The 25,640-nt window shown below is 42.4% G+C and overlaps 1 protein-coding gene across 10 annotated transcripts in view; it reads right to left on the bottom strand.

Annotated features, from left to right (window-relative positions):
• Positions 1-25,640, bottom strand: part of PDPK1 (3-phosphoinositide dependent protein kinase 1) — a 96,788-nt gene that overhangs the window by 52,663 nt on the left and 18,485 nt on the right. For 5 of the 10 annotated variants that reach the window (XM_078854492.1, XM_078854484.1, XM_078854489.1 and 2 more), the window contains exon 2: positions 12,636-12,721. The exons of 4 other annotated variants lie outside the window; for them this stretch is intronic. In XM_078854492.1, the coding sequence (XP_078710618.1) occupies positions 12,636-12,721 (86 nt within the window). Of the gene's footprint in view, positions 1-575; positions 996-12,635; positions 12,722-25,640 lie in introns of those variants that run through there. One more of the 10 variants, XM_078854488.1, reaches the window with a different exon arrangement.

Raw genomic sequence — 25,640 nt, forward strand, 5'->3', positions numbered from 1 at the left:
GGTACTTTAATACAAAGATTTATACAAAAGGAATGAAGATGCAGATAGAATATCTGCACTCACTCATTTTTTACAAATCATACTTTAAGGGAAGATTATTCTTCACCTCCCCTCCCAATACTCAGATGCAGAGCTAATTGAACTGGTTGATTAAGAGAATTTAAGATCTGCCAGTGACACCAGGGCAGAGTTTGTATTTGCAAGCAAATTTCCTTCAGTTTTTCTCTTTTCCTCCCCTCCTACTTTTTCCTTTTCAAAACTAGGAAATTAAAATAATTACTGGAGTTAATGCAAAGCTACAGTTGAAAGAATTAAAGCCAAATGTTAAATTTGTTCCAACAATATTACTGTGGCTACCTTTGTAATTTCTCAATTTCCCAAGCTAAATAAAACTGCTTTACTTGCATGTTACTGAATTCCATCAAATGCACAGGATGTGCAATGCAGTTGAGTTAATATTACCAGACCAATCTTAACTTTTTTTTAGAGCTTCATGACCTACTCTGCCTTGTTCTAGTACAACAGTGACTTAGCTGAGGCTCAGTACAAACCAAACTCTGGTGAGGTTATCTTACCGAGGGAAGCATCTCTAGCAGTTGACAGGCGCACGATGTCTGCAACCTCTGTTTGGGGTGTCTGCAGTTTCAGTATCTTATTGGACTTATCACTGTTCTGTATTCCCAGTTAATAAGTGTGACGCAAAGCTCGTTTTTCTATCTTCAGCTGGCCAGGAGACAGACCTTTTCTCCCTGATGCAGACATTGCTAAAGTCATCATACTTTCTTGAAATAACAGGATGGAGTACTGCAGTGTACTCTAGGGGCCTACTCTGGGAGACTATTCAGAAGCTGTAGCTAGTGCAGAGTGTTGCTGCTTGTCTCAGACAGAGTATGTAAGTTCTGTTCTCAGCATTCTGCATTGGCTGTCCATTTGCTTTTGGATACAAGTCAAGTGGTTATTCTCCATGCAAAGAGATGTCCTCTATGCCTCACCTTGGTAGCTTCAGTGTGCTGTGGCACTCCAGTTCCCAATGCTGAACTCATGGGGAACTGGTGGCAGGGACAGTCCTTTACTCTTGAGCTTAAGGAAGGTCACTCCAGATCTGTACCTGGTCACATGTAGGGCATGACGCAGAACAGGAGGTATTTTTCAAACACATTTTAAAAATCCAAGTATGTTAAAGTTTGTCAATGCATAGTAAGGGCAACCAACAGAGCCATCTGGGGTGGGGTAAAAGGGGCAGGTTTCCTCTGGTTCTGTTTGAGAGGGCCCCCAAACAGAGCGATGCACAAGGTCGCAGCACCACTGACTCAGATTTGGCCCGGGCACCCCATCATTATGGAGGGGAGGTCAGGCTAAACCTGAGTGCCGCTACAACCCCACATGCTAGGTCGCAATGCCCAGAGTGGGGAGCCAGGAGCAGCTCCACAAAACAGAAGCCACAGCACCAGGTTAAGTGTGGGCTCAATCTCCAATCCCCTCCTGCTGGGCCTCACCTCACTGGTAACTTTTTTGGAAAGGCAGAGGGCCTCAGTTTCTGATTTTGCCCAAAGTGCCAAAAACAATCTGTGCAGTCCTGCCAAAACAACCTTAACTGTTCCTTGTCAGACTCTTCAAATTTCCCATATAGTTAAGGATTCACTGAAATCTTGTGAAGACTTAAAAAATAAAAATGTAAAGGATGAATTGTCTTTCAGACCCAACTCATCGTTCTTTGTGGCTAAAAGTTTGTCCTTTAGCAGAAACTTTAACTCTGCCCTGTAGTGATATCATGCAACAACCACACTCATCTGAAAGTAATGGAGAGTCTATATTTTTCAATTCATTTCAGAAATTAAATTTGAAAGCAAGGTTGGCACATCCAGGTATTTACTTAACAAGCAACTATAAAGATAAAAAATCCACTGTCTTTTTATTCCAAAGAACCAACAAAATTGGACTGAAATATAACAGAATTGAAAAGCTACCAAATTATATTTAGTTATATACTTTGTTGCATTCTTCACACAGAAGTTATGATACAAATACTTCAATAAGTATTTTCCAATCACCTCCTAGTAGTTATTGAGCTGGGTGTACAGGCTTTACCAGTAACTAAACCCCAAAAGCTCTGGTTACCAAGACATGAATAAAGAAAAGGAGTACTTGTGGCACCTTAGAGACTAACCAATTTATTTGAGCATGAGCTTTCGTGAGCTACAGCTCACTTCATCGGATGCATACCGTGGAAACTGCAGCAGACTTTATATACACACAGAGATCATGTTCTCTGTGTGTATATAAAGTCTGCTGCAGTTTCCACGGTATGCATCCGATGAAGTGAGCTATAGCTCACGAAAGCTCATGCTCAAATAAATTGGTTAGTCTCTAAGGTGCCACAAGTACTCCTTTTCTTTTTGCGAATACAGACTAACACGGCTGTTACTCTGAAACAAGACATGAACGTTAGCCTCCCATGTAAACACTTAATCTTATTGTCTTCCTCCTCTTCCTCACTTCTTCTTCATTCCTTCTCTGTTCTAAGTCCTTTGGTCCTACTCTGTAATTAGGGCCAGATCCTGAAAACACTTATGTAACTTTACTCAACTGATCAACTGCACTGAAGTCAATGGGACGTCTTTAAAAAAAAAAAAAAGGACCTTTTCAAGCAGTTAAAAAACTTGTGCTCTTGTATGTGTGTTTTTGTCTTTTTGCCAGAGGACAACAGTACAAACTTGCACACACAAAAAACAATGTCACCACTCTGGATGAGGGAAGCATCAGTGAAAGTTTCCCTTCAGACTTCCAAAAAGGCAACTGACAGCTCAAGCATAAAATAACCTTTTAAACTCACCATTGGACTCGTCCAATTTTTCCTCAAATAATTAGTATGCCTGCTACTCACCATTCAAAACAGTTCTCTTCATTTCTTACAAGAGTTCACACATTTCCTAGTTTGCTCTAGCCAACAGACTCAAACCATCAAGTTTTGTTTTATAATAACCTTTGCTTAGTTTAAATGCTCTATTTCTTTCATATGCAGTGTTGTTGTAGCCATGTTGGTCCCAGGATATTACAGAAACATTTTGACCTGAAGAAGAGTTCTGTGTAAGCTTGTCTCTCTCCTCAATAGAAGTTAGTCCAATAAAAGATACTACCTCACCCACCACCTTGTCTCCAATATATATGTCATGTCACTTTAAATTGTCAAAGAGATGACAGAGATTGATGACTAGAGTCCCATTTAATGCTTGCCAAATGACATTTTGGTTTATTAGTTATCAGCATTTTATTTCATCACCACACCTGTGGCCATGCATTCCCTCTTGAATGACACTCTCCACCACCAACACTGAAATTCATACCTTATAGAGTTAAATTATATGAGGAAGGGGCTAGATCTCATCTTTACTGCTGCTGCAATTGTCTTCTCAAAGGACAAAAATGCTAGTGCTTTCTGCAAATTCCAAAAGCTAACCAAGCAACAGACACACTAAAAGTCACATAGCCGTGATATTATACACCCATAGTTTTCTTCTGTCCAGGAGGCTAAGACATGTTTTATTTTGTTTTGAGTATTTCTACTTCCAAGTTCCAATGAGACTTCCACAGCTTACCTCACCAACTACTCTCACAGCAGCTGCTTAAGAGTAGCAGCCCCTGGACGTGTCAGAGTGGGCAGGGAGAACTGGCATGTCAGAGCAGGCTCTGCATTAAACTCTGCTAAGCCTCAGATGTTCACAAGGAAGACATCAACCAGCTTTATTTTTACATTGTCCCTGAACTTGTTAGAGAAGTTCAGGCCAAATTTAAAATGTTTCATTATTATACAGCTCTATAATAGAAGAGCAAAACTGGTCCTCTGCTACTACAGGATTACAGTCTAAGAGCAGAAACTGAAACAGAACTATACTGAGACAGTGATGAGGGAGCCAAATGTAGACAGAGTGCATCAGAAAACAAGGGGGGGGATGGGGGGAAAGGCTTGCAGAATCCTTTAGTGCAGAACTAAGGGAAATCTGCCTATGTTGGTTGGGAGGCTGGCCCACGTACACAAAGCAGCATAGAATACAACCTGAAGACACAAAGGGAACAGTGAAACAGGGGAAATGGAGAGAGAGATTAAGACAGTTGTCTGAGAACTGAGTAAACTTTAGCCATTTTTGCTGAGATGTAGTGTTTTTACACACACTCTCTTTGTCACACACACAAAAGTCCCAGAGCTGCTGGTTTTCAAAAGACAGATACTGCTTTCAGTATGCGTGTCCTTTACGGTTATTTGCTAAATGTAGAAGGTATCTAAGATACTGAATACACACTACAGTGGGACAGGAGGTCACTCAGATGTGAAAATGGGATTATATTAATTATATGGAAGTATCAATCATGGTTTCAATTTGAAATTTTAGTTTTGCTTTGCACTTAGGGCAGAGATTCAACCTCTTATGAATGAGAATACAATGCATCTTCTCCAAATCGAACACATTTTGAGCCTAGAATGTATTTTGAGAATTATTTACAAGTAAATCCATCGGTTTAGGAGTTAATTAAAAACAGAGTCCTTAAAAAAAATTTAAAAAAAAATTAGTATCTATCAGTCTTTTCTTAATCATAAATGACCTTAACAACTGCCCACCACAAACTTTTTATATTGGTAATATTCAATAAACTCTTGTGCATAGCTTTATTACAATCTAATTTCTTCAAATATAGCCTAAATTATCAATCCTTGAATCTGACCTGCTATGATTATATAGGTTGCAAACAGGGTCAAGTCAATAGCTCAGGTAATTTTACCTTTCTTTATATTGACAGTTAACCGGATGACCTGTGTAATTATAGTCCTGCCAGCCTAACATCGATCCCAGGCAAGATAATGGACTCAAAGAATTAAATTAGATGCGGGACTCAAAGAATTAAAAGGAGGGTAATATAATTAATGCCAATCAACATCGGATTATAGCAAATAGATCCTGCAAAAAAAACTTGATTTTTATTTTTTTTTAAATGAGATCACAAGCTTGGTTGAAGGTAATAGTGTTGAGGTAATATACTTAGATTTCTGTAAGGCAATTGACTTGGTACCACATAACATTTTGATTAAAAACCTAGAAAGATACAAAACTAACATGGCAAACATTAAATGGATTAAAAACTGGCCAACTGATAGGTCTCAAAATGTAACTTTAAATGGGGAATTGTCATCAAATAGGTATATTTCTTTTGGGGTCCTGAACGGATTGGTTCTTGGCCCTATACCATTTAACAGTTTTATCAATGACCAGCAATAAAACATAAAATCATCACCAATAAAGTCTGTAGATGACACAAAGATTGGGGAAGTGCTAAAAAAGGGACTGGTCATTGATAAAGAATGATCTGGACCGCCTGGTAAGATGGGCAGATGTAAATATGCATTTTAATAGGGCTAAATGTAAATATAAACATCTAGGAACAAAGAACAGAGTATACTTACAGAATGGGGGACTCTATCCTGAGAAGCAGTGACTCTCAAAAATATTTGTGGGTTGTGGAACATAATCAGCTGTACACGAGCTTGCAGTGTGATGCGGTGGTCAAAAGGGCTAATGTGATCCCTGGATGTATAAAGAGGAAAATCTCTCTATTCCAATTTGAGACTATTTTACCTCTGTATTTGACACTGGTGTAACTGCTACTGGTATACTATGTCTAGTTCTGGGGTCCATACTTCAAGAAGTTGATAAATTGCAGAGTTCAGAGAACAGCCACAAGAAGGATTACAGGATTAGAAATTTATGCCTTATAGTGATAAACTAAATAGATTGAGCTCTTTGAATCTAACGAACTGAAGGTTAACGGGTGACTTGATCACAGATTAAATACCTACACAGGGAACAAATATTTGATAATGGGCTCTTCAATCAAGCAGACAAAGGTATAACACGATCCAATGATTGGAAGTTGATGCTAGACAAAACTCATACTGGAAGTTGTGCATAAGTTTTTTTTAAATGAGGGTAATTAACCACTGAAACTATTTACCAAGGGTCATGGTGGATTCTCCATCACTGCCAATTTTAAAATCAAGACTGGATTTTTTCCTAAAAAGATCTGCTTTAGGAATTATTTTAGGGAAGTTCTGTAGTCTGTGTTATATGGGAGCTCAGACTAGACTGTCACAGATGGTCCCTTCTAGCCTTGCAATCTATGAGTGAGGCCACTGACAGAGGAAACAACCAATTACAAACATTCTTCATAGCTAATTAGTATGGAACAAATCTACTGGTTGCAACGAATCAGTGGTCTGAGGAAGACGAGAGAGACAGTGCTTGAAAGACCCCCCAGCGCATTGCTGCCTTTGCTCCACTGAGTACTTAAGCACCACTGCTTGGGAAAGAGACAGGAGCATAAGAGGAACCCTTGAAGTAAAGACACAAGGGCACGGGGGGGGGGGGGTATGAGCTCTCTCCTGCCCCTTTTTTCCACATCATACCAGACCTCAACAATCCTCTAAGCTAGTAAATCAATCCTCAATTAGAGGCCAGACCCATCAGTACACTTCAACTGCTTTTTTCTGGTGCCGTCTCGCGCGCGCGCTCTCTCTCTCTCTCTCTCACACACACACACACACACACACAGTGCATCTGCAGAGCGACATTCTACAGATGCAGTAGTAGGTCCATAAACCATTTCAATGTCTCTTCTGTGACGTGGTGGATATCACTCACCTCTGAATCCATATTTATGGCACTGTGTTATATGTTCAATGACTTGGATGTCCTCACTGCAGTCGCATGTAAGGGAGTCTTTGATTTTCCGCTTGTCCATATGCTGCTGACAGACTGATGAAAGCAGCACTACTGAGCTTGAGTTTCACTGGAATCCAGCCTCCATGTCTGTAGTGAGGGCCAGGACCTGGCTGCAACAATTTCCGTTCAGTTGAAAACCAGCCTGATCTTTGTGTAGGTTGGCATCCATACTGGAACTGATCTGATTCAGAATCATATGCTTCATCACTTTGTAGATGGTGCTCAAGAGGGAGATTGGCCTATAACTAAGAAGGGTGATCTGCAGGTTTTCCAGGCTTTAGACACTGGCGTCTCTCCACCCACTACTTTTCCCAATTTCATGACTGCAATAGCTGCAATCAATCTTCTTACTTGTGAATGGTCCAGACCATTGGAGCTCATGTGGACATCACCTGACAGAACGGATGCTGGATTTGTTTGTGATACCATTTGTCCCCTGGCTGTTTTGATGTCCACAAAAATTTGGCAGTGATGGCACTGCCCTTCACTTGTGGCTTAGTGACATGCGTGGGATTTGCAGCCCCTAAGTCTTTCAGTTTCAGCAGGTTCCAGGAGGATCTGCTAAAGCGTGTGAAGTTTAGACCTTCTACACATTCAAGTGACCATTTCTGCCTTGTTGCATCCAATGACACCAGGAGGGCTTCTCCAATTTCTGGGTCTCTATGCTCCCCATAATTGTGAAGGCACTCTTGGGTCTTTGCAGTCCAGCAAGGAGTGTAGAATGGCCTGAGGCCTCAGGGACGTTCTTCTTTGTGGCAGAGATTAATAGTGCAGTAAAATGGTCAAATGTCTTTGGCAGTGGGGGTATGCAGGAGATACTGTCCACAGTCAGTTAAAGTGGCCCAGTCTGCTTTGTTTGAAGTTCCAGCATGGTGCTGGTTTTGAGTAGAGAGCTGGGAATTGAATGCCAATATGGATCAGCACTGCTCTGTGCTGGCTGAAAAGTGAAACCAGACAATCACTATGCTCTCAAATGAACTCACACAGGAAAAAAAGACAAGACAAAGAACACTATCACCTGGGGGTGAACACTTTTTACAAAGTGATCACTCTATATCTGACCTATCAGTCCTCATCCTCAAAGGAAACCCGCACAACATTTTCAAAAGACGAGCCTGGGAGCTTAAATTCATAACTTTGCTAAACTCTAAAAATCATGGACTGAATAGAGACACTGGATTTATGGCTTATTAAAATAATCTTTAACCTACTAACACTCACTCTCAACTATCTCCCCCTCCCGCCCTCCTTTCCTCCCTTTGACCAGAGGGGTGTTAATGGGCCACTTCATCTTGAATTGTCTCTTGAAATGTGTATTCATGCTGAACAATCTGTTCCACCTTATATCCAGAGTGCCACAGCTAAACACATTTCCCAGACCTGAAGAAGAGCTCTGTGTAATTTGAGCATTGGACACTTGCAATGCTGCAGCCTGACACTGAGTAAGTGAACTGCTTTGGCACTTACACCATTGTCTTCTGAGATGGACCGTTGCCACCATAATTATCTACGATAGAAACATGCTTATGAACATAAAGTGTTTTATCCAGTTATTGCTTGGTGTCACTACAGGACAGAATTAAGGATTTTTGGTTGCCTTAACTGCATTTACACACATTAACACGTGGGGATTTCTGTTAAGTGTAAGTTTCTTTCAACTCTGAAGTTCTGTGAATTTGTAATGCTTCGTTTTGGAATAATTTTATTATGCTTTTTATCCTTTAATAACTGATACATACTCTCAATCTTAACAGGTTTTTTGTGTACATGTCTAGGAATATAACTGGAACCCATTTTGCAACTTTAGAACTACGGCAGGGATGTGTTTTGCTAGCAGAAATCCCCCCTCTCTGTCAAAACATTTATCTACTCTTCTAGAAGCAGAGACAAATCTCTAAGTTTCTCTGTCAGATCAGAACTTGCCATTTAAACATCTACTCCTCCTCGTGATTTACAGCTTGGTTGCCACAGTGCCCCAACCTAGCAGAGAGTAGCCATTACTCCCAAAACTCTTCTTCTTCAGCTATCCCTCGGTGTGCAGATGATGTCTGCCAAGGGGGTTCACTGGTGGGTTTTTAAGTGGCTGAGGAACCCAATTTGTGCCCTGCAGATTTTCCCACAGAAAAGACTGGTGTAATCTTGGAGGAGACAGTTGTTGGCTGAACTGTTGTGCCCTTTCTTTCCTCCTTTGTCGCTTCTCTCTCTCATGAGCTACATTCCCCCTAAGCTGCGCATCTGTGCAGCTACCTATTAAGCCCCACACAGGGGCTCAAGACTGCAGTGGGGAGAAACTCCTCTCCCCACTGGCCCCAGCATGGACGTGCTGCAGCCAGAGAAGAGGCACCTCCCTGCCCCGAGCCCAGTTGCTGTTGGAAGGAGGGGGGAGAGAGAGAGAGAGATACTCATCTCTACCCACCATCACCCCCAAGTCCCAAGCAGCCTGCTCCCCAAATCCCTAACCCCCAGCCAGAGCCCTCAGACCCCTGCACCCCAACCCTGAGCCCCTTATCCCCAGCCCTACTTCAGAGCCCTCACCTGCCTCCCTGCATCCCAATCCTCTGCCTCAGCCCTGCGCCCCCACACATACACTCCAAACCCCTCGGCCCCACCCCCACCACATGAATTTTGTTATGTGCACCAATATGGAGGTGATGTCACACATCCCCTCCATATTGGTGCACATAAAATTCATTCTGCACATGCGTAGGGAAAATTAGAGGGAGCACTACTTATGAGCATGTCTGTTCTCCTCAAAGTGAGCTGCGGCTTGGTGTATGGTGTGGTGCCACGGTGTTCTGTTCCGCGCCATAGTCCTCCCAGTTTCCTGGATTGATGCCTCCCTTTTAAAGGTGTACTTTCAGTATATCTTTGAAGCACTTCTGCTGCCCTCCGAGAACCCTTCTTCCCTAATTTAACAGAGAAACGAGTACTTGCTTCAGGAGGCGAGTGTCAGGCATACCTACACAGTAACCAGCCCAGCGGAGTTGGCGTTTCATGACCTGTGCTTCTATACTGTTGATGTTGGCTGCAGAGAGAACGCTGATGTTAGTGCATTAGTCTTCCTAGCTGATCCTGAGAATCCTCCTGAGGCAGCACTGTTGGAACCACTACAGTCGTCTGAGATGTCATCTATAGATTACCCAGGTGTCACATCCACAGAGAAGGATGGGGATGACAACTGCCTTGTAAACCAAGATCTTGGTGCCTGTTTGCAGATCCCTATCCTTGGAAGGCTATTCAAACGAGTCTTCAAAGGATGTGCTGGCACAGCGGATCCTGTATTCAATTTATGTGTCAATGCCGGCTGTTTGGGAGAGGTGGCTGCCAAGGTATAGAAAATGGTCCACATTTTCCAGGGGGTCTCCACTGATGGCGATTTGCGGAGTACAAAGAGTAGTTTGTGCAGGTGAGGGTTGGTATAGTATCTTGGTTTTCCTAATGATGAGAGAAAGACCAAGGCTGTGATAGGCATCTGCAAAAAGATTTAAGGTACTCCGGAGGTCAGCCTCTATATGTGCGAGAATGACGCAGCCATCTGCATACTGAAGGTCAGTGATGCCAATTCTCATGATCTTTGATTTTGTTTGGAGATGTTGGAGATTGAGGAGTTGACCATCCATAGGATACTCAATCCCGATTCCCAATTCAGCAAAGAAAGCTAGGAACAGAACCAAGAATTCCAACTCCAAGTATTCTGTCCTAATTAAGGGAGCAGAATGCTTACTGCCCACTGTCACTGAAAGAGTACAACTGTGCAAGCAGAAGACAATGTGAAAGCTCAGGAGAGGTTTGTAGTATGAACTGAATTAAATATTCAATTGTCAAATTTTTTATGGCAGCACAGAAGCATATGAGACAGTTAACCTAGTGATGGGTGGGGAAAAGGGATTGTATTAGACAGGAAAGTTATACTTACCAGCTATTTACTGCACATGCTCAGCTGCCAGCTTCCAAATTACAAAAAACATTAATAATGTAGAGTGTTTTACACTTTTAAATCCTGTTTCAGTAGAGCAGAACAAAAGTCATATGAAGCCAATATGCTTCTCTATTTTCTGCACATGAACTATATCATACAGAAAAGGAGTACTTGTGGCACCTTAGAGACTAACCAATTTATTTGAGCATGAGCTTTCGTGAGCTACAGCTCACTTCATCAGATGTTTACCGTGGAAACTGCAGCAGACTTTATATACACACAGAAGTCTGCTGCAGTTTCCACGGTAAACATCTGATGAAGTGAGCTGTAGCTCACGAAAGCTCATGCTCAAATAAATTGGTTAGTCTCTAAGGTGCCACAAGTACTCCTTTTCTTTTTGCGAATACAGACTAACACGGCTGTTCCTCTGAAATATATCATACAGGTAATTAGTGTTAATTAGTATGGTATTTCTTAGCTGTAAAGAGCATAAAGTTACGTTCCTACAATAATTAGATTGCAAACCAAGAGGTTATACAAAGCTCAGATCAAGTAAAATTTCTAAGACAACCCATCTAACACCAAGGTGTTCAGAAAACTGTACCTTCCCCAAACATGGCTGGAGAGAATTGCTAGAGTCAGAGGAATTACAGCAAATCACCACCATGCACAGGTTTATACAAACTGTATTTGTAAGTGATAACCTCTTGTAAAAGATATTTTAAATGAGCATCTATACGATACTGTTGTGAAGCTATGGTATTAATGGTGGTTATGGGATTTTTAATCACAAGTTAAAGTATCAAAAGAGGTTTTTATTTACCCTCTGAATAGGAAGTACTCTAGTTAATGTAGCTTCAAATCCAAAATTTGAGAGAAAGAGGGGACTGGATTATCAAGATGAAGATATGAAAAACCAGTGGGATTATGCAGCGTTGCCTAGCATCTAAAAGATTTTCAGTTCTGACACAGTAACACACTTTTTGACAAACAGACAGAAATTCTTCAAGTCACACTGATGTGAAAACCACTTGCTCAAGCACCTTCAGGGCACAGCAAAGAGACACCCTGCCTAAAAACTGTTTGTACCTTTCTTTTTCTTGATAAGAACACTGTTTAGGGGACCCTCCACTCACCTGCAGGATTTCAAAATGTTTAAAATGTGAAAGCTACTAAACAAAATTTCCTTCGAACCTGGCTGAGAGCGTAGATTCTCACCAAAATCTAAGAAAACTATTGGAGTTTTGTGGAATGTATGTTACATAAAACCTTACTTTCCAGCTTGACTGGTGGTTTTTTTTTTTTACTTTATGTCGCTTTTCCTGGTGAGGGCCGTGGCGGCAGCATGGAGAGTAGGGAGGACCAGACCTCCATTTCCTCCACAACAGGTTCCAGCTCCTCCTGGGGGATTCCCCTCAGTGTTCCCAGGCCAGCCCAGAGATATAATCTCTCCATTGTGTCACGGGTTGGCCTCGGGGCCTCCACCCAGTGGGACATGCCGAGTATAGTTCTAATGGAAGCCTCCTGGGGGCATCCTTATCAGGTGCCCAAACCACCTCAACTGGCTCCTCTTGATCTGGAGGAGTAGCAGCTCTACTCTCAGGCCCTCCCATATAGCTAAGCTCCTCACCCTATCTCAAATAGTAATCCCAGCCACTCTGCAGAGTAACCTCATTTGCACCATGTGTACCCACAATCTCGTCCTTCGGTCATTATCTAAATTCATGACCATAGGTGAGGATGGGGACGTAGCGTTACCTGTAAACGGAGAGCTTCATCAGAGAACTCAGCTCCTGCTTCACCACCATGGATCAGTACAGCACCCACATCGCTATCACCACCGCACCAATCTGTCAATTGATCTCATGTTCCCGCTTGCCATCACTCGTGAACAAGACCCCTAGATACTTGAACTTGTCCACTAAGGACAGCTGCTTCCTCCTCACCTGGAGAGAATAGTCCACTTTCTTCCAAGCAAAGACCATGGCCTCTGATTTGGAAGTGCTGATTCTCATCCCAGCCGCTTCACGCTCTGCAGCGAAACATTAGAGTGCATGTCAGAAATCAAAGTCTGAAGAAGCAAGGAAGACATCATCATCTGCAAACAGCAGAGAGTCCCCATACTTGATGCACTCCACAGCTCAGCTGTGCCTTGATATCCTGTCCTTGAAAATCACGAACAGGAGTGGGAGCAAGATACACAGTTGGCAGAGTCCAATGCCCACCTTGAACAAACTCAACTTAATACCAAGAATACAAAACACAACTCTCACGCTGAGAATAGAGGGACTAGATAGTATGCAAAAGTGGCACCAGCACCTCATGCTCCCACAGCACTTCCCATAAGAAGTGGTCATATGCCTTCTCTAGGTCTCCAAAAAAAAAAGGTAGACTGGATTAGCAAACTCCCATGACCCCTCAAGTATCTATGAGAGAACAAATGGTCCATTGTTCAATGGCTGGGATGGAATCCACATTGTCTCTCTCGAATCTGAGGTTCGACTAAGGGGGGTAACCTCCTCTCCAGCACCTTGGCACAGGCTTTGCTGGGGAGGCTGAGGAATGTGATCCCCCCCTATAATTGGAACGCATCCTCTGGTCTCCTTTCTTAAAGATTGGGACCACCACCTTGGTTTGCCAGTCCAGAGATACTGCACCCGCCTTCCATGCAACACTGAAGATGCTCGTTAACCACCACACCCCAACATCGTCTAGTGCTTTCAACATCTCTGGGCAAATCTCGTCCACCCCTGCTGCCTTACCACTATGGAGGCACTTACTACCCTATTGATCTCAGCAGCAGAAACAGATCTGATCTCATGGAGGTTTCCGGTGCTGCCTCCTGGAAGCGGGGCATGTCCACGAGGTTGAGGAGTTCCTCAAAGTGCTCCTTCCAGCTCTCGACAATCTCCTCAGTCGAGGTCAGCGTTTCACCACCCTTACTGAGTACAGCTTGGGCAACATCTCGCTGATCCTCCTAAGGCAACAAATGGTTCACCAGAACACCTTTGAGGCTGTCTGGTACTCATTCTCCATGGTCTCTCCAAACGCCTCCCAAGCCAGTGCTTTCACTTCAACAACCACCACAATCGCAGCCCTCTTAGCCAGCAGGCAGCTCTGAGCTGTATCAGGAGTCCTTCACTGCCTTGACAGCCTCCCTCACCACTGAAGTCCACCAGCAGATCCTAGGGTTGCCACCATGACAGGAATCAAATGCCTTCAGACCACAGCTTTTTGTAGCTGCCTCAACAATTGAGGCCCTGGACATGGTCCACTCAAACTCAACGTCCAAGATCTCACCCAGAATGCAGCAGAAGTTCTTCCAGAGGTGGGAATTGAAGTCTTTCTGCACAGGGTCCTCTACCTGATGTTCCCAGGAGACTCACACTGATCATTTGGGCCTCCTGTCTATCCAGCTGGGGTCCAATTTATTGGATCCAACTCACCACAAAGCGGCAATCAGGTTGCCAACTCTGCCTCTCTCTTCACCTGACTTTCCAGAGCGTACAGCCTTATGTCTGATGAGACAACCATGAAGTCGATCATTGATCTTCGACCCAAGATGCTCTGGTACCAAGTACGTTTATGAGCAACCTTGTGTTTGAACATGGTATTAGTTATGGACAATCCATGACTAGCACAGACCAGGGAGGCCATTCCTCCCAATCACTCCCCTCCAGGTATCTCCATCATTCCCCACATAAGTGTTGAAGTCCCCAAGTAGAACTACAAGGTCGGTCGGTGGCACTCTACTGAGAGCCAATCCCACAGTCTCCAGAACAGCAGTATCCTATAGATGCACATTTAAATGAAATTTTACAATATTAAAAATCACTTACAAATGTAATTTATCAAAGCCTGTGCATAGTGATAATGCTTTGCTGTAATTCCCTCTGACTCTGGGAATTCTCTCCAGCCATGTCTAGGGAAGGTACAGTATTCTGAACACCTTGATGTCAGACAGGTGGTCTTAGAAATTGTATTTGATCCGACTTTTGTATAACCTCTTGGTTTGCAATCTAACTATTGTAGGAATGTAACTTTATGCTGCAACAGCTAAAATCACAGAATCATGAAAGTGTAGGGATGGAATGGACCTCAAGAGGTCAAGCAAACCAACCCTGACAGATGTCCATCTAACCTGTTAGACATCTCCAATGACAGGGGTAACTATGGGAGAACTTTTTCCTTGTAGCTAACCTAAATCTCCCTTGCTGCAAATTAAGCCAAATAATTCTTGTCCCAGCCTTGGTGGGTGTGGAGAACAATTGATAACTGACATCCTGTCACCATCCTCTTTATAACAACCTTTTGCATATTTGAAGACTATGCTGTGTACCACCCCCCACCCCCGACTTCTTTTCTCTAGACTAAACATGCCCAACTCTTTCAACCTTTCCTCACAGGTCATGTTTGCTAAATCTCTTATTTTTGTTGCTCTCTTCTGGACTCTCTCGAGTCTGTCCAAATCTTTAAGTGTGGTGTCCAAAACTGGACACTGTACTCCAGCTGAGCCCTCACCAATGAGTGGAGCAACTACCACTCATGTCTTACACAGGATATGGCCGTTAACACATCCCAAAATTACATTTGCCTTTTTCACACAACAGTGTCATTAGCAAATCTGCACAGACACACCCCTGGAACCCCAACCAGAGGTATTCTATCTGCTACCCAAGATCCATAAATCTGGAAATCCTGGACGCCTCTTCATCTCAGGCATTGGCACCCTAACAGCAGGATTGTCTGGCTATGTAGACTCCCCCCAGGCCCTACGCTACCAGCACTTTCAGCTATTTTCAAGACACCATTGACTTTCTGAGGAAACTACAATCCATCAGTGATCTTCCTGAAAACACCATCCTGGCCACTATGGATGTAGAAGCCCTCTACACCAACATTCCACACAAAGATGGATTACAAGCCGTCAGGAACAGTATCCCCGATAACCACCCATAACTATTTCACATTTGGGGACAATGTATACCTTCAAATCAGTGGCACTGCTATGAGTACAGCATGGCCCCACAGTATGCCAACATTTTTATGGCTGACTTAGAACAACGCTTCCGCAGCTCTCGTCCCCTAATGCCCTTACTCTAATTGCGCTACATTGATGACATCAGCATCATCTGGACCCATGGAAAAGAAGCCCTTGAGGAATTCCACCATAATGTCAACAATTTCCATCCCACCATCAACCTCAGCCTGGACCAGTTCACACAAGAGATCCACTTCCTGGACACTACGGTTCTAATAAGCGATGGTCACATAAACATCACCCTATACCGTAAACCTACTGACTGCTATGCCTACCTACATGCCTCCAGCTTTCATCCAGACCACACCACACGATCCATTGTCTACAGCCAAGCTCTATGATACAACCACATTTGCTCCAACTCCTCAGACAGACAGAGACAAACACCTACATGATATCTATCAAGCGTTCTTACAACTACAATACCCGCCTGCTGAAGTGAAGTGACAGAGCCAGAAGAGTACCCAGAAGGCACCTACTACAGGACAGGCCCAACAAAGAAAATAACAAAATGCCACTAGCCATCACCTTCAGCCCCCAACTAAAACCTCTCCCAACGCATCATCAAGCATCTACAACCTTCCCTGAAGGACGACCCATCACTCTCACAGCTCTTGGGAGACAGGCCAGTCCTTGCTTACAGACAGCCCCCTAACCTGAAGCAAATACTCACCAGCAACTACACACCACACAACAAAACCACTAACCCAGGAACCTATCCTTGCAACAAAGCCCGTTGCCAACTGTGTCCACATATCTATCGAGGGGACACCATCATAGGACCTAATCACATCAGCCACACTATCAGAGGCTCATTCACCTGCACATGTACCAATGTGATAGATTCCATCATGTCCCAATAATGCCCCTCTGCCATGTACATTGGCCAAACTGGACTGTCTCTACGTAAAAGAATAAATGGACACAAATCAGACGTCAGAATTATAACATTCAAAAACCAGTGGGAGAACACTTCAATCTCTCTGGTCACTCGATTACAGACCTAAAAGTGGCAATTCTTCAACAAAAAACCTTCAAAAACAGACTCCAACGAGAGACTGCTGAATTGGAATTAATTTGGAAACTGGATACAATTAACTTAGGCTTGAATAAAGACTGGGAGTGGATGGGTCATTACACAAAGTAAAACTATTTCCCCATGTTTATTCCCCCTGCCCCTGTTCCTCAGATGTTCTTGTCAACTGCTGGAAATGGCCCACCTTGATTATCACTACAAAAGGTTCCCCCTCTCCTCTGCTCTCCTACTGGTAATAGCTCACCTTAAGTGATCACTCTCATTACAGTGTGTATGGTAACACCCATTGTTTCATGTTCTCTGTGTATATAAATCTCCCCACTGTATTTTCCACTGCATGCATCCGATGAAGTGAGCTATAGCTCACAAAAGCTTATGCTCAAATAAATTTGTTAGTCTCTAATTTGCCACAAGTCCTCCTTTTCTTTTTGTGGATACAGACTAACACGGCTGCTACTCTGAAAGCTGTCTTTTGACTCAGTTTCAATTTGGGATCCACTATAACACCTAGAGCTTTTATTGTAGTAATGCTGCCTAGCCAGTTATTTTGATTTGTGCAGTTGATTTTTTCTTAACATAGTATTTTGCACATATCTTTATTGATTGTCATCTTACTGATTTCAGACCATTTGTCCAATTTATCAGGATCATTTTGAATTCTAATCTTGTCTTCCAAAGTGCTTGCAATCTTTCCCAGCTTGAAGTCATCTGCAAATTTTGCAAGCACACACTACTCCCTTTTCTAAGTCATTAATAAAAATATTGACTAGTATTGGACAAAGAAAAAAACCCTTTGGGACACCACTTGATACGTCCTTCCCAGTTTGGCAGCAAACTGTTGATAACTACTTTTGGAGTACTTTTTTCAACCAGTTGTGCACTCATTTTATAGTAATTTCATCTAGACCATATTTTTCTAGTTTGTTTATAAAAATATCATGTAGGACTGTATCAAGAGCCATACTAAAGTTAAGATCAATGAAGTCTATTGCTTCCCCTCACCCACTAAGCCAGTTACCCTATCAATGAAGGAAATTAGATGTTTCACAATCGCATGGCTAGCAAAAAGCAAAAAACAAAAAAAAACAGTGTGCACATGTCTAGAAGTAATGTGCTCCACCTCTATGGACAGTATGTTTTTCAGCACCATAACCATGGGATCTGCCCCAGTAAGTGCACAGATATTACCATATGCTAGGTAATAAAAGTCAGGCTGAAAAAGTGATTTGTGAGTCCCCCCACATGTAAGTACTTACATGCCCCTGCACCATCATCACAATATCTGTTCTCCATATATCACCACATGGCCAGCAAATCAAATAATTGGGACACCCCCCAACACACACACTTCATTTACCTATCCCTAAACATCTTATTTACAATCCCCATCTCCTTAAAAATATATAGTTGAACTTCCAAGGCTATGTCTTCACTATAGGAGTAGACTCTACGACTGCACTGGTGTAAGATGTCTCGTATAGCCACTCTATAACAATGGGAGAGTGCTCTCCTGTCAACATAATTAATCTACCCTCAATGATCTGCAGTTGCAGCTCTCTCACCAACATAGCACTGTGCACACTAGCGCTTATGATGGGTGTAACCTATGTCACTTAGAGGGGTGGAATATTCACATGAGGCTATGTCTACACTGGCACTTTTGTTGGTCGGGGTGTGGGGAAAAACAAAAACAAAAAAACCACACATCCCTGGCCGACAAAAGTACCAGTGTGGATAGCGCTATGTCAGAGGGAGACACTCTCCCATCAAAAGCTACCACCGCTTGTTGGGGGTGGTTTAATTATGCCGGCAGGAGAGCTCTCCCATCAGCATAGAGTGGCTACACAGGAGACCTTACCGCGACACAGCTGCAGTAGTACAGTTTACTGCTGTAAGGTCCATAGTGTAGACTTAGCCTACAACTAAGAGTGATTGTTTAATTAAAAAGAAACAAAAGCTGGGAAATTGGTTTAAGGACCATTAATGTAGTCACACTCTTCAAAAACAGTAATTTTACCCAGTTTAGCTCTAAAGATCCCTCCTTTACGCTGCAAATTGCCAAATCAAGCCTGAATTTTCCCCAAAACTGGAAATCCTTTGGCCTGTCAATGCTTGAGAACTCATTCCAGAGATAGCAGCTCTTAACTTGTCAAATGAATCATTAGCCTGACTGAAATATGCCTCAATGACATCTACAACAGCACAGACTCAGACACATAACCAGAAGGCATTCATCTCAAGAATGCAGTCTTTTCAGGGCTCTCCTTTAAGAATCGCCTAATACCTGTGGATCAAAATGTCAAAGTGGTATCTGCTATGAATTAACCTGAACTTTAAGCTTACTGCAAACTACTAGAGCCTTAGAGAAATCAGTCCATCTTGTGAATGAATAAGTGTTGTATACTTTCAACAAACAGTAGCCTTGAACAGCTGGGTACTAAACATAAATTGAAGCTTGTAAATCACACGGATTAATTTTCTAAACTACAATGAAACATACAAGGAAAAATTAAATGAAGTGTAAAAACCGTGGTCATACACACGGGACAAATTTCTACATTTGCTGACGACAAAGGAGTGACTATTTTATCATTTTAAGATATTCATGGAACCCCCAACTTTTCAGTGGTATTTCTTGGCTGGGGGGCGCGAGGTGCAGGGGTCACAAAAAGATGAGACAAGCAGGAGCAGAGTTCTACACTCCCATCCATGTTTGACAGGTTTTTTGTTTTTTAATCCATGCCCTGCCTTGTAGTCTCTTCCCACCAGAAGGAAGGTTTCAATATTTAAATTCCAAATATGGTCACAAAGAGATATCCTAATGCCAAACCAAAGCAATAGCCAAATATAGCACTCAAAGGAGCAGTGACAAGAAAAGCCTACTGAACCCTGACTTTTGTAATCTCCATAGGAAAAATAATCAGAGAAAACTGCTAGATCATTTTAGCTACTTGGATATCCAATTCCCCAAAATCATAACTGTGAGCACAGACTATTCTCAAGCTGGCTTTCCTGTCAGTGACATACTGCCATTAGTTTGTCACATGTTTGCTGTAGATGCTTGTGGCTGTGCAACCAAGCAGAGAATGCAATGCAGGCAATATGAAAGTATTGCCAAATCTTTCTGAAATTAAAACCTGACTGCACTGTATTGGGAAATTATCATTTTTCTAAAATCAAAACACTGCCCTAGGTTTAAACATTGTTTTAAACTCAGAGGTTTAGAGTTCCTCAAAAGACAGTTATGCATTGTTTTGCCAACTTACTGTGAAGCAAAAGTCAGGCACACACCCACACACACCCCTCACAAATTTGATATCACAGTCTTTCCTGTTGAAGCTTAAAAATTATTTTGCATTTCACAGGTTTCAGTCTGTGATTACACTGAAAATGCCCCATTTCCACAGGGTTCAAAATTTTCTGGATTTAAGTAGGAAGGCTCTTTGGAAGGGAATCCAACCTGCACTCACCCACATGTTTGGGTTTAAAAGGTTCCATTCCAAAATGTAGATTTTAAAACAACTATTCACCAATTGGTATTCTACAAAGTACAGGAATTCTCCCCCCATCCCCACCTCCCACCCAGTTAAACAAGTTCACTTTTTGAGATGAATATTCAACACACAAAATATAACTAAAGTTAAGAGACATTCTTTGTCTGTTCACCAAAGCAGCAGCACTATGGAAAGGAATGATAAACATTGTAGTCTAGAAAACATCTGAGACTATACCATGTCTGTTTTTCAGGAAGTGCAGGCTGTGCCTCACCCATATTCGAGGGCTTGAAAAAAGCTCTACTCATTCATGGCAAATAGGTGGCATTTGTGTGAGGCTCATCAACTTCTGCAGAATACAACCTGTCTTTACTAAGTAGGCTTATTCATTATAGTTCTAAGCCACCTTCCAAATGTGAACCAAGAGCTACAAAAGGAAAGGAAAGTTACTTAACTGTACAGTAACTGGATTTCTTGAAGATGTATTGTCTATATGCTTGTTTAATGTATGGGGTGCATGCACCCCAGATGAGTCTTTTGGACACCAGTGTCCCCTTTGGCTGCTCATGCACCATAAATGTCCTCACCCTACGATAAGGGCATAAAAGGGAAGAGAGCGCCAATCACCACTTAGTTTCGTCTCCACCACAAAGTTCTGGTAGGACGCCAAGGTAGAGGGGGATGGAAGGCAGGTTGTGGAATGTGCATCTGGACAACACATCTCAGGCTATGTCTACACTAGAGAGTTTACAGCAGCACAGCTGTACTGATGCCACTCTATGCCGACAGGAGAGAGCTCTCCCGTTGACACAATTAATCCACCCGCAATGAGCAGTAGCTATGTCAGTGGGACGTAGCGCTGTGCAATTACCACTTATAACAGCGTAACTTATGTCGCTCAGGGGAGTGGTAGCGTAGACATGGCCTCAGAGAGCCCAGTTACTGTACAGTTAAGTAAATTTCCTCCCTCATTTGAGAGTCTGTCCACCTGCATATTCCATGTATGGTGACTTCGAAGAAGTGGACCAATATAATGGAGGTGGGAGCTTGGAGTCATTTTCAGCATATCCTTCCCTGAATGTAGAATCTGATCTGGAAGCTTCCTGGACACCAAAATACTTTGTATATGTGTGAATAGGTCTCCAGGGGGCTACTTTACATGTGCCTACTATGGAAACATTTCTTGTGGAATGAGCTCTGAGAGAAACTAGAGGTCCACTTCCGCCACTTCATAACAGGCTCTCACACAATTCGATGTCCATCTAGACACACTCTGAACTTCAACTTGCATATGAACGTGTTGTGCCTTCTTATGCACAAGGAGGTCTGCCATCCTTTAATCTTCCCCCCCTTCAACCAAGTAGTATTTTCTGTAGAACCTTTTCCATTGGTATTGAGGAACTATCCTTTCCATCTCTTCAAGTGAATGAAATGACAGGACTTCTTGGTGTAATAGATTACTGTGAGACGGGTCCCTGAAAAGGAATAGGGAAGTAGGGTGGAGAGTATGGAACTGGACAGAATATTCCATCATAATAGGGTCCAAAACTGAGGACCAAGCGTAGCTCCACAATCCTTCAATGTAAAAAGAGCATAATTTATCTTAGAGCTAAATAACACTGACCTTTTAAATGGCAAGTCCTTTACCATGGATTGAGCCTCTTGAGGAAGTCAGAGCCCTGAAGTTATGAGAGCTTCTCATCACCCCACTGTAACCACTGATCTTGAACCTGATCTAAACTCCAAAACTAGCTAATGAATACGATTTACAGCCAAATATATCCAATCATTTAGGCTCATGTTCCTTTTGTGTGGTCTTATTTTGCTGACAACTTCTCATTAGCTGCTGTCACTACTAACAAATGTGGTACAGGATGCATATAAAAGAATTAAGCCTCCCTTGACGGAGCCTGGTATTTCTTGTCTGCCTTCTGGGGGATAGAGGCTGCTGGACCTGTGGTCTGCCAAATAACAAGGCTATTACAGATCCAAGCAAAAGTTAACAAAACACTATTCTGCCAGAAGTGAGAGATTGTAAGATGTCAACCAGCCTGTGGGTAGGTTCCTGGATCTCTTCCAAGGGGATCTGTTAAGAGTCCAAGATTCTTAAAGCAGGTCCTGATACTCCTTAAAGTTATGTAGTTGTAACAGGCACAACAATAGCCTCAAAGGAGGACAAGGAAATAAATCCAGTGAGGTGGCATTTTCTTGGGTAAGTCACCAGGTGCAGACTGGGTAATTGATGTTGTAGAGTGAGAGTCCTTATGGGTCCAAGGTCTGTCAGGAGCACTTCCATCCAAAAGAGGCTTCTGAACCCCAATAAAGCCATGTGGGCATAGTTAGGTAAGAGCCTAGGAGCCCTGGAGTAAGGAACCATGGTCTGTGCCCAAAGCAATGGTCTCCATAAAATCCGCCCCTGGAAGAGTCTCTGGATTCTTTGTCTAAGGCAGAAGATACCAGAGGAAACATCCTTAAGGAATAAATGCACAAGTGCCCCACACCATAGAATCATAGAATATCAGGGTTGGAAGGGACCCCAGAAGGTCATCTAGTCCAACCCCCTGCTCAAAGCAGGACCAATTCCCAGTTAAATCATCCCAGCCAGGGCTTTGTCAAGCCTGACCTTAAAAACCTCTAAGGAAGGAGATTCTACCACCTCCCTAGGTAACGCATTCCAGTGTTTCACCACCCTCTTAGTGAAAAAGTTTTTCCTAATATCCAATCGAAACCTCCCCCACTGCAACTTGATTCATAGAATCAAGAATCATAGAATCAAGATTCATAGAATCAATTGGTGGGGCAGTGAATTGCTGAAGGAAGGGGGCGGGGGAAGAGGGAGAAGAGGTACTCAGTAGCAGGTGAGAGATAGGCCCAGTACTACTTGAGTCAGTGGTAGAAAGTGATTCTGGCTCCTGTGAGACTCTCAGATCTGCTAATACCATATATGCTATTATGCTAATATGCATATATGCTATATGGTACTGCAACAGCAGAGTGAGGATCGAGACAGCTAGAGTCAACAGTGCTGATATAACTAACCAGTGCCACAGTACTCCAAGTCAGAGGCTTGACAACACTTCAGTTATTCTAAATTTTCTTTTTAAAATTTGATCTTGTTCACAGAGTATCACATACTGATCACTACTATTATTGAATCATTTTTCTATGTTTAAAGGTAGGGTTTTTTGAACTACTGCCCTACAGGAGAAATGGTTTGTTCATCAATACAGTATACTGTATGTTTGAAAGCTACTGAAGTTCAAAAGTTTATGCATCCGATGAAGTGAGCTGTAGCTCAAGAAAGCTTATGCTCAAATAAATTGGTTAGTCTCTAAGGTGCCACAAGTACTCCTTTTCTTTTTGTTCAAAATAATGGAACTATTTGAGAGGCAAGGAAAGTTAGGGGGCAACATGTCAAATGTATATGACAGTGTCACTCTCATAAATTACTATTAACAAGCTTCCTTCAATTTTTCTTTTAAATCCAGTATGGAACGTGCGTTTACATGGTTCTGTCATCTTCCATGCACTACCCCCTAACAATTGCTGAAAATAACAGAAATAGTACCTCAAACAGGAAAAAAACAACTTATCTCGATGCAAAATAAAGACTCACTAGGTATTGTCCTGTTATTCCTTTTACACCCATAGGTTATATGAATGGTTAACACCATAGCTGCTGGAATCTGACAATTCAAATAAAAGTGGAACTGGAAGAGAAAGGCCAATTCCTAGGAGAGCAAAATTGGCTAATTAGGCATCTCCTTTTTTTGGACTCTTGTCTATACTAGAGCATTCTGGCCACGCCAATACCTCTTAAACCCTCAGTCACATCTGGTATGCAACACATGTTCACACACAAGTGATTACATTAGTGCAGCCTTGTTCAAAGCAAGTCCAACTATTGTGGTTGTGTCTACATTAGCCTTTCTCGGTGCCAAATTTCCCACCAAATTTCACTGGTGCAGCTCTATCAGTGGTAACGACAGCAGGAGCAATATTGTAGACAGACCTTTTGGCGCTGCCAGTGTTTTTACTACTGTTGTCTAACCTGGCTCAGATAAGGTCTAAATGACATGGTAACAAGTGTTGGTGGCCACTGGCAACTTATCTGAACTAGAATTCAAACCAATACTACCACCAAAGCTGTACCAGCAATTGCAACAGTGAGAAATTTTAGAAAAAATACTAACATGGACAAGTGTCCAGTCATTCCTCAGCTTACAGGACCAGTGGCAACAGCAAACTATAGCCTAGCAGCTGCAATGGTGGGCAGCAGGTAGGGAAAGGGTGCCTACCATTTGTTAACAGGGTTCACAATCTGTTGCTATTACTGATTCCCGATCTTGTTAAACAACCATACAGCAACAATGAACATGAAGCTTTCCCCCCACTCCCTCCCCATCGGACTAGGAGGAGGAGGAGGAGTTTCCTTCAAAGGTCGCCTTTGCTATCATTATCAGTGTCAAACATCTCAGGATTAGACTAGTGCAGTGAAGCTTCCCATGGGGCTATATCTTAGCCTGACATTGATCCCAGGCAAAATGGTATAACAGCCAACATGAAATTCAATAAATATACTGCAGGATGGGAATGTAATGCTGATCAACAAGTTTTATGAGAAACAGGTCCTGTCAATTGAACTGGATATCATTTTTTGATATTACAAATGTGGTTATTAAAAGTCTACATTATGTTAATACAGTTACATCTACAAGGCATTTGACTTAGTACTGCACGAAATTCTAATTAGAGTTAACATCAATCAATATAGCACATACTACATAGATAAGATGGCTAAAATCTCAAAGGGAAATCATCAAACGGGGATGTTACTAGCAGACTCCCACAGGGATTCATTCTCAATCAAAAGCTATAAAACTTTTATCAGTGACTGGCAGAAAAGATCATTGTGGACAAAGACTGGTGGAATGGCTAATAATGATATGGGAAGGTCACTTATATAGAGCAATCTGGATTGGTTGGTAAACTGGGTGCAAATACATGGTTTAATATGGCCAAAAGTAAAGTCCTATATCTATGAACAAAGAATGTATGTCACATTACAAAACATGTAGGGAATGTATCCTGCAAAGCCATGCCTCTGAAAAGAATTTAGGGGTCATGGTGGAAACATGGCTGACTAAGTGAATTAGTGAGATCTCTGGATGTATGATCAGAGGATCATCAGGTAGGAGTAGGCAAGTTTATTGCCACTGTATATAGCACTGTGGACATCACTCCTGGAATACTGGCCCTGACTGCTAAAAGGAGGTAAACTACAGAAGGTTTAGAGCAAAACCACAAGACAGACATCAGAACTGGAAAACGTGTCTTACAACAAGGCTTGAGATCAATCTATTGAACTTATCAAATAGAA

The sequence above is a fragment of the Lepidochelys kempii genome, chromosome 10, assembly GCF_965140285.1.
Source record: "Lepidochelys kempii isolate rLepKem1 chromosome 10, rLepKem1.hap1, whole genome shotgun sequence".
In the NCBI taxonomy this organism is placed as follows: domain Eukaryota; kingdom Metazoa; phylum Chordata; order Testudines; family Cheloniidae; genus Lepidochelys; species Lepidochelys kempii.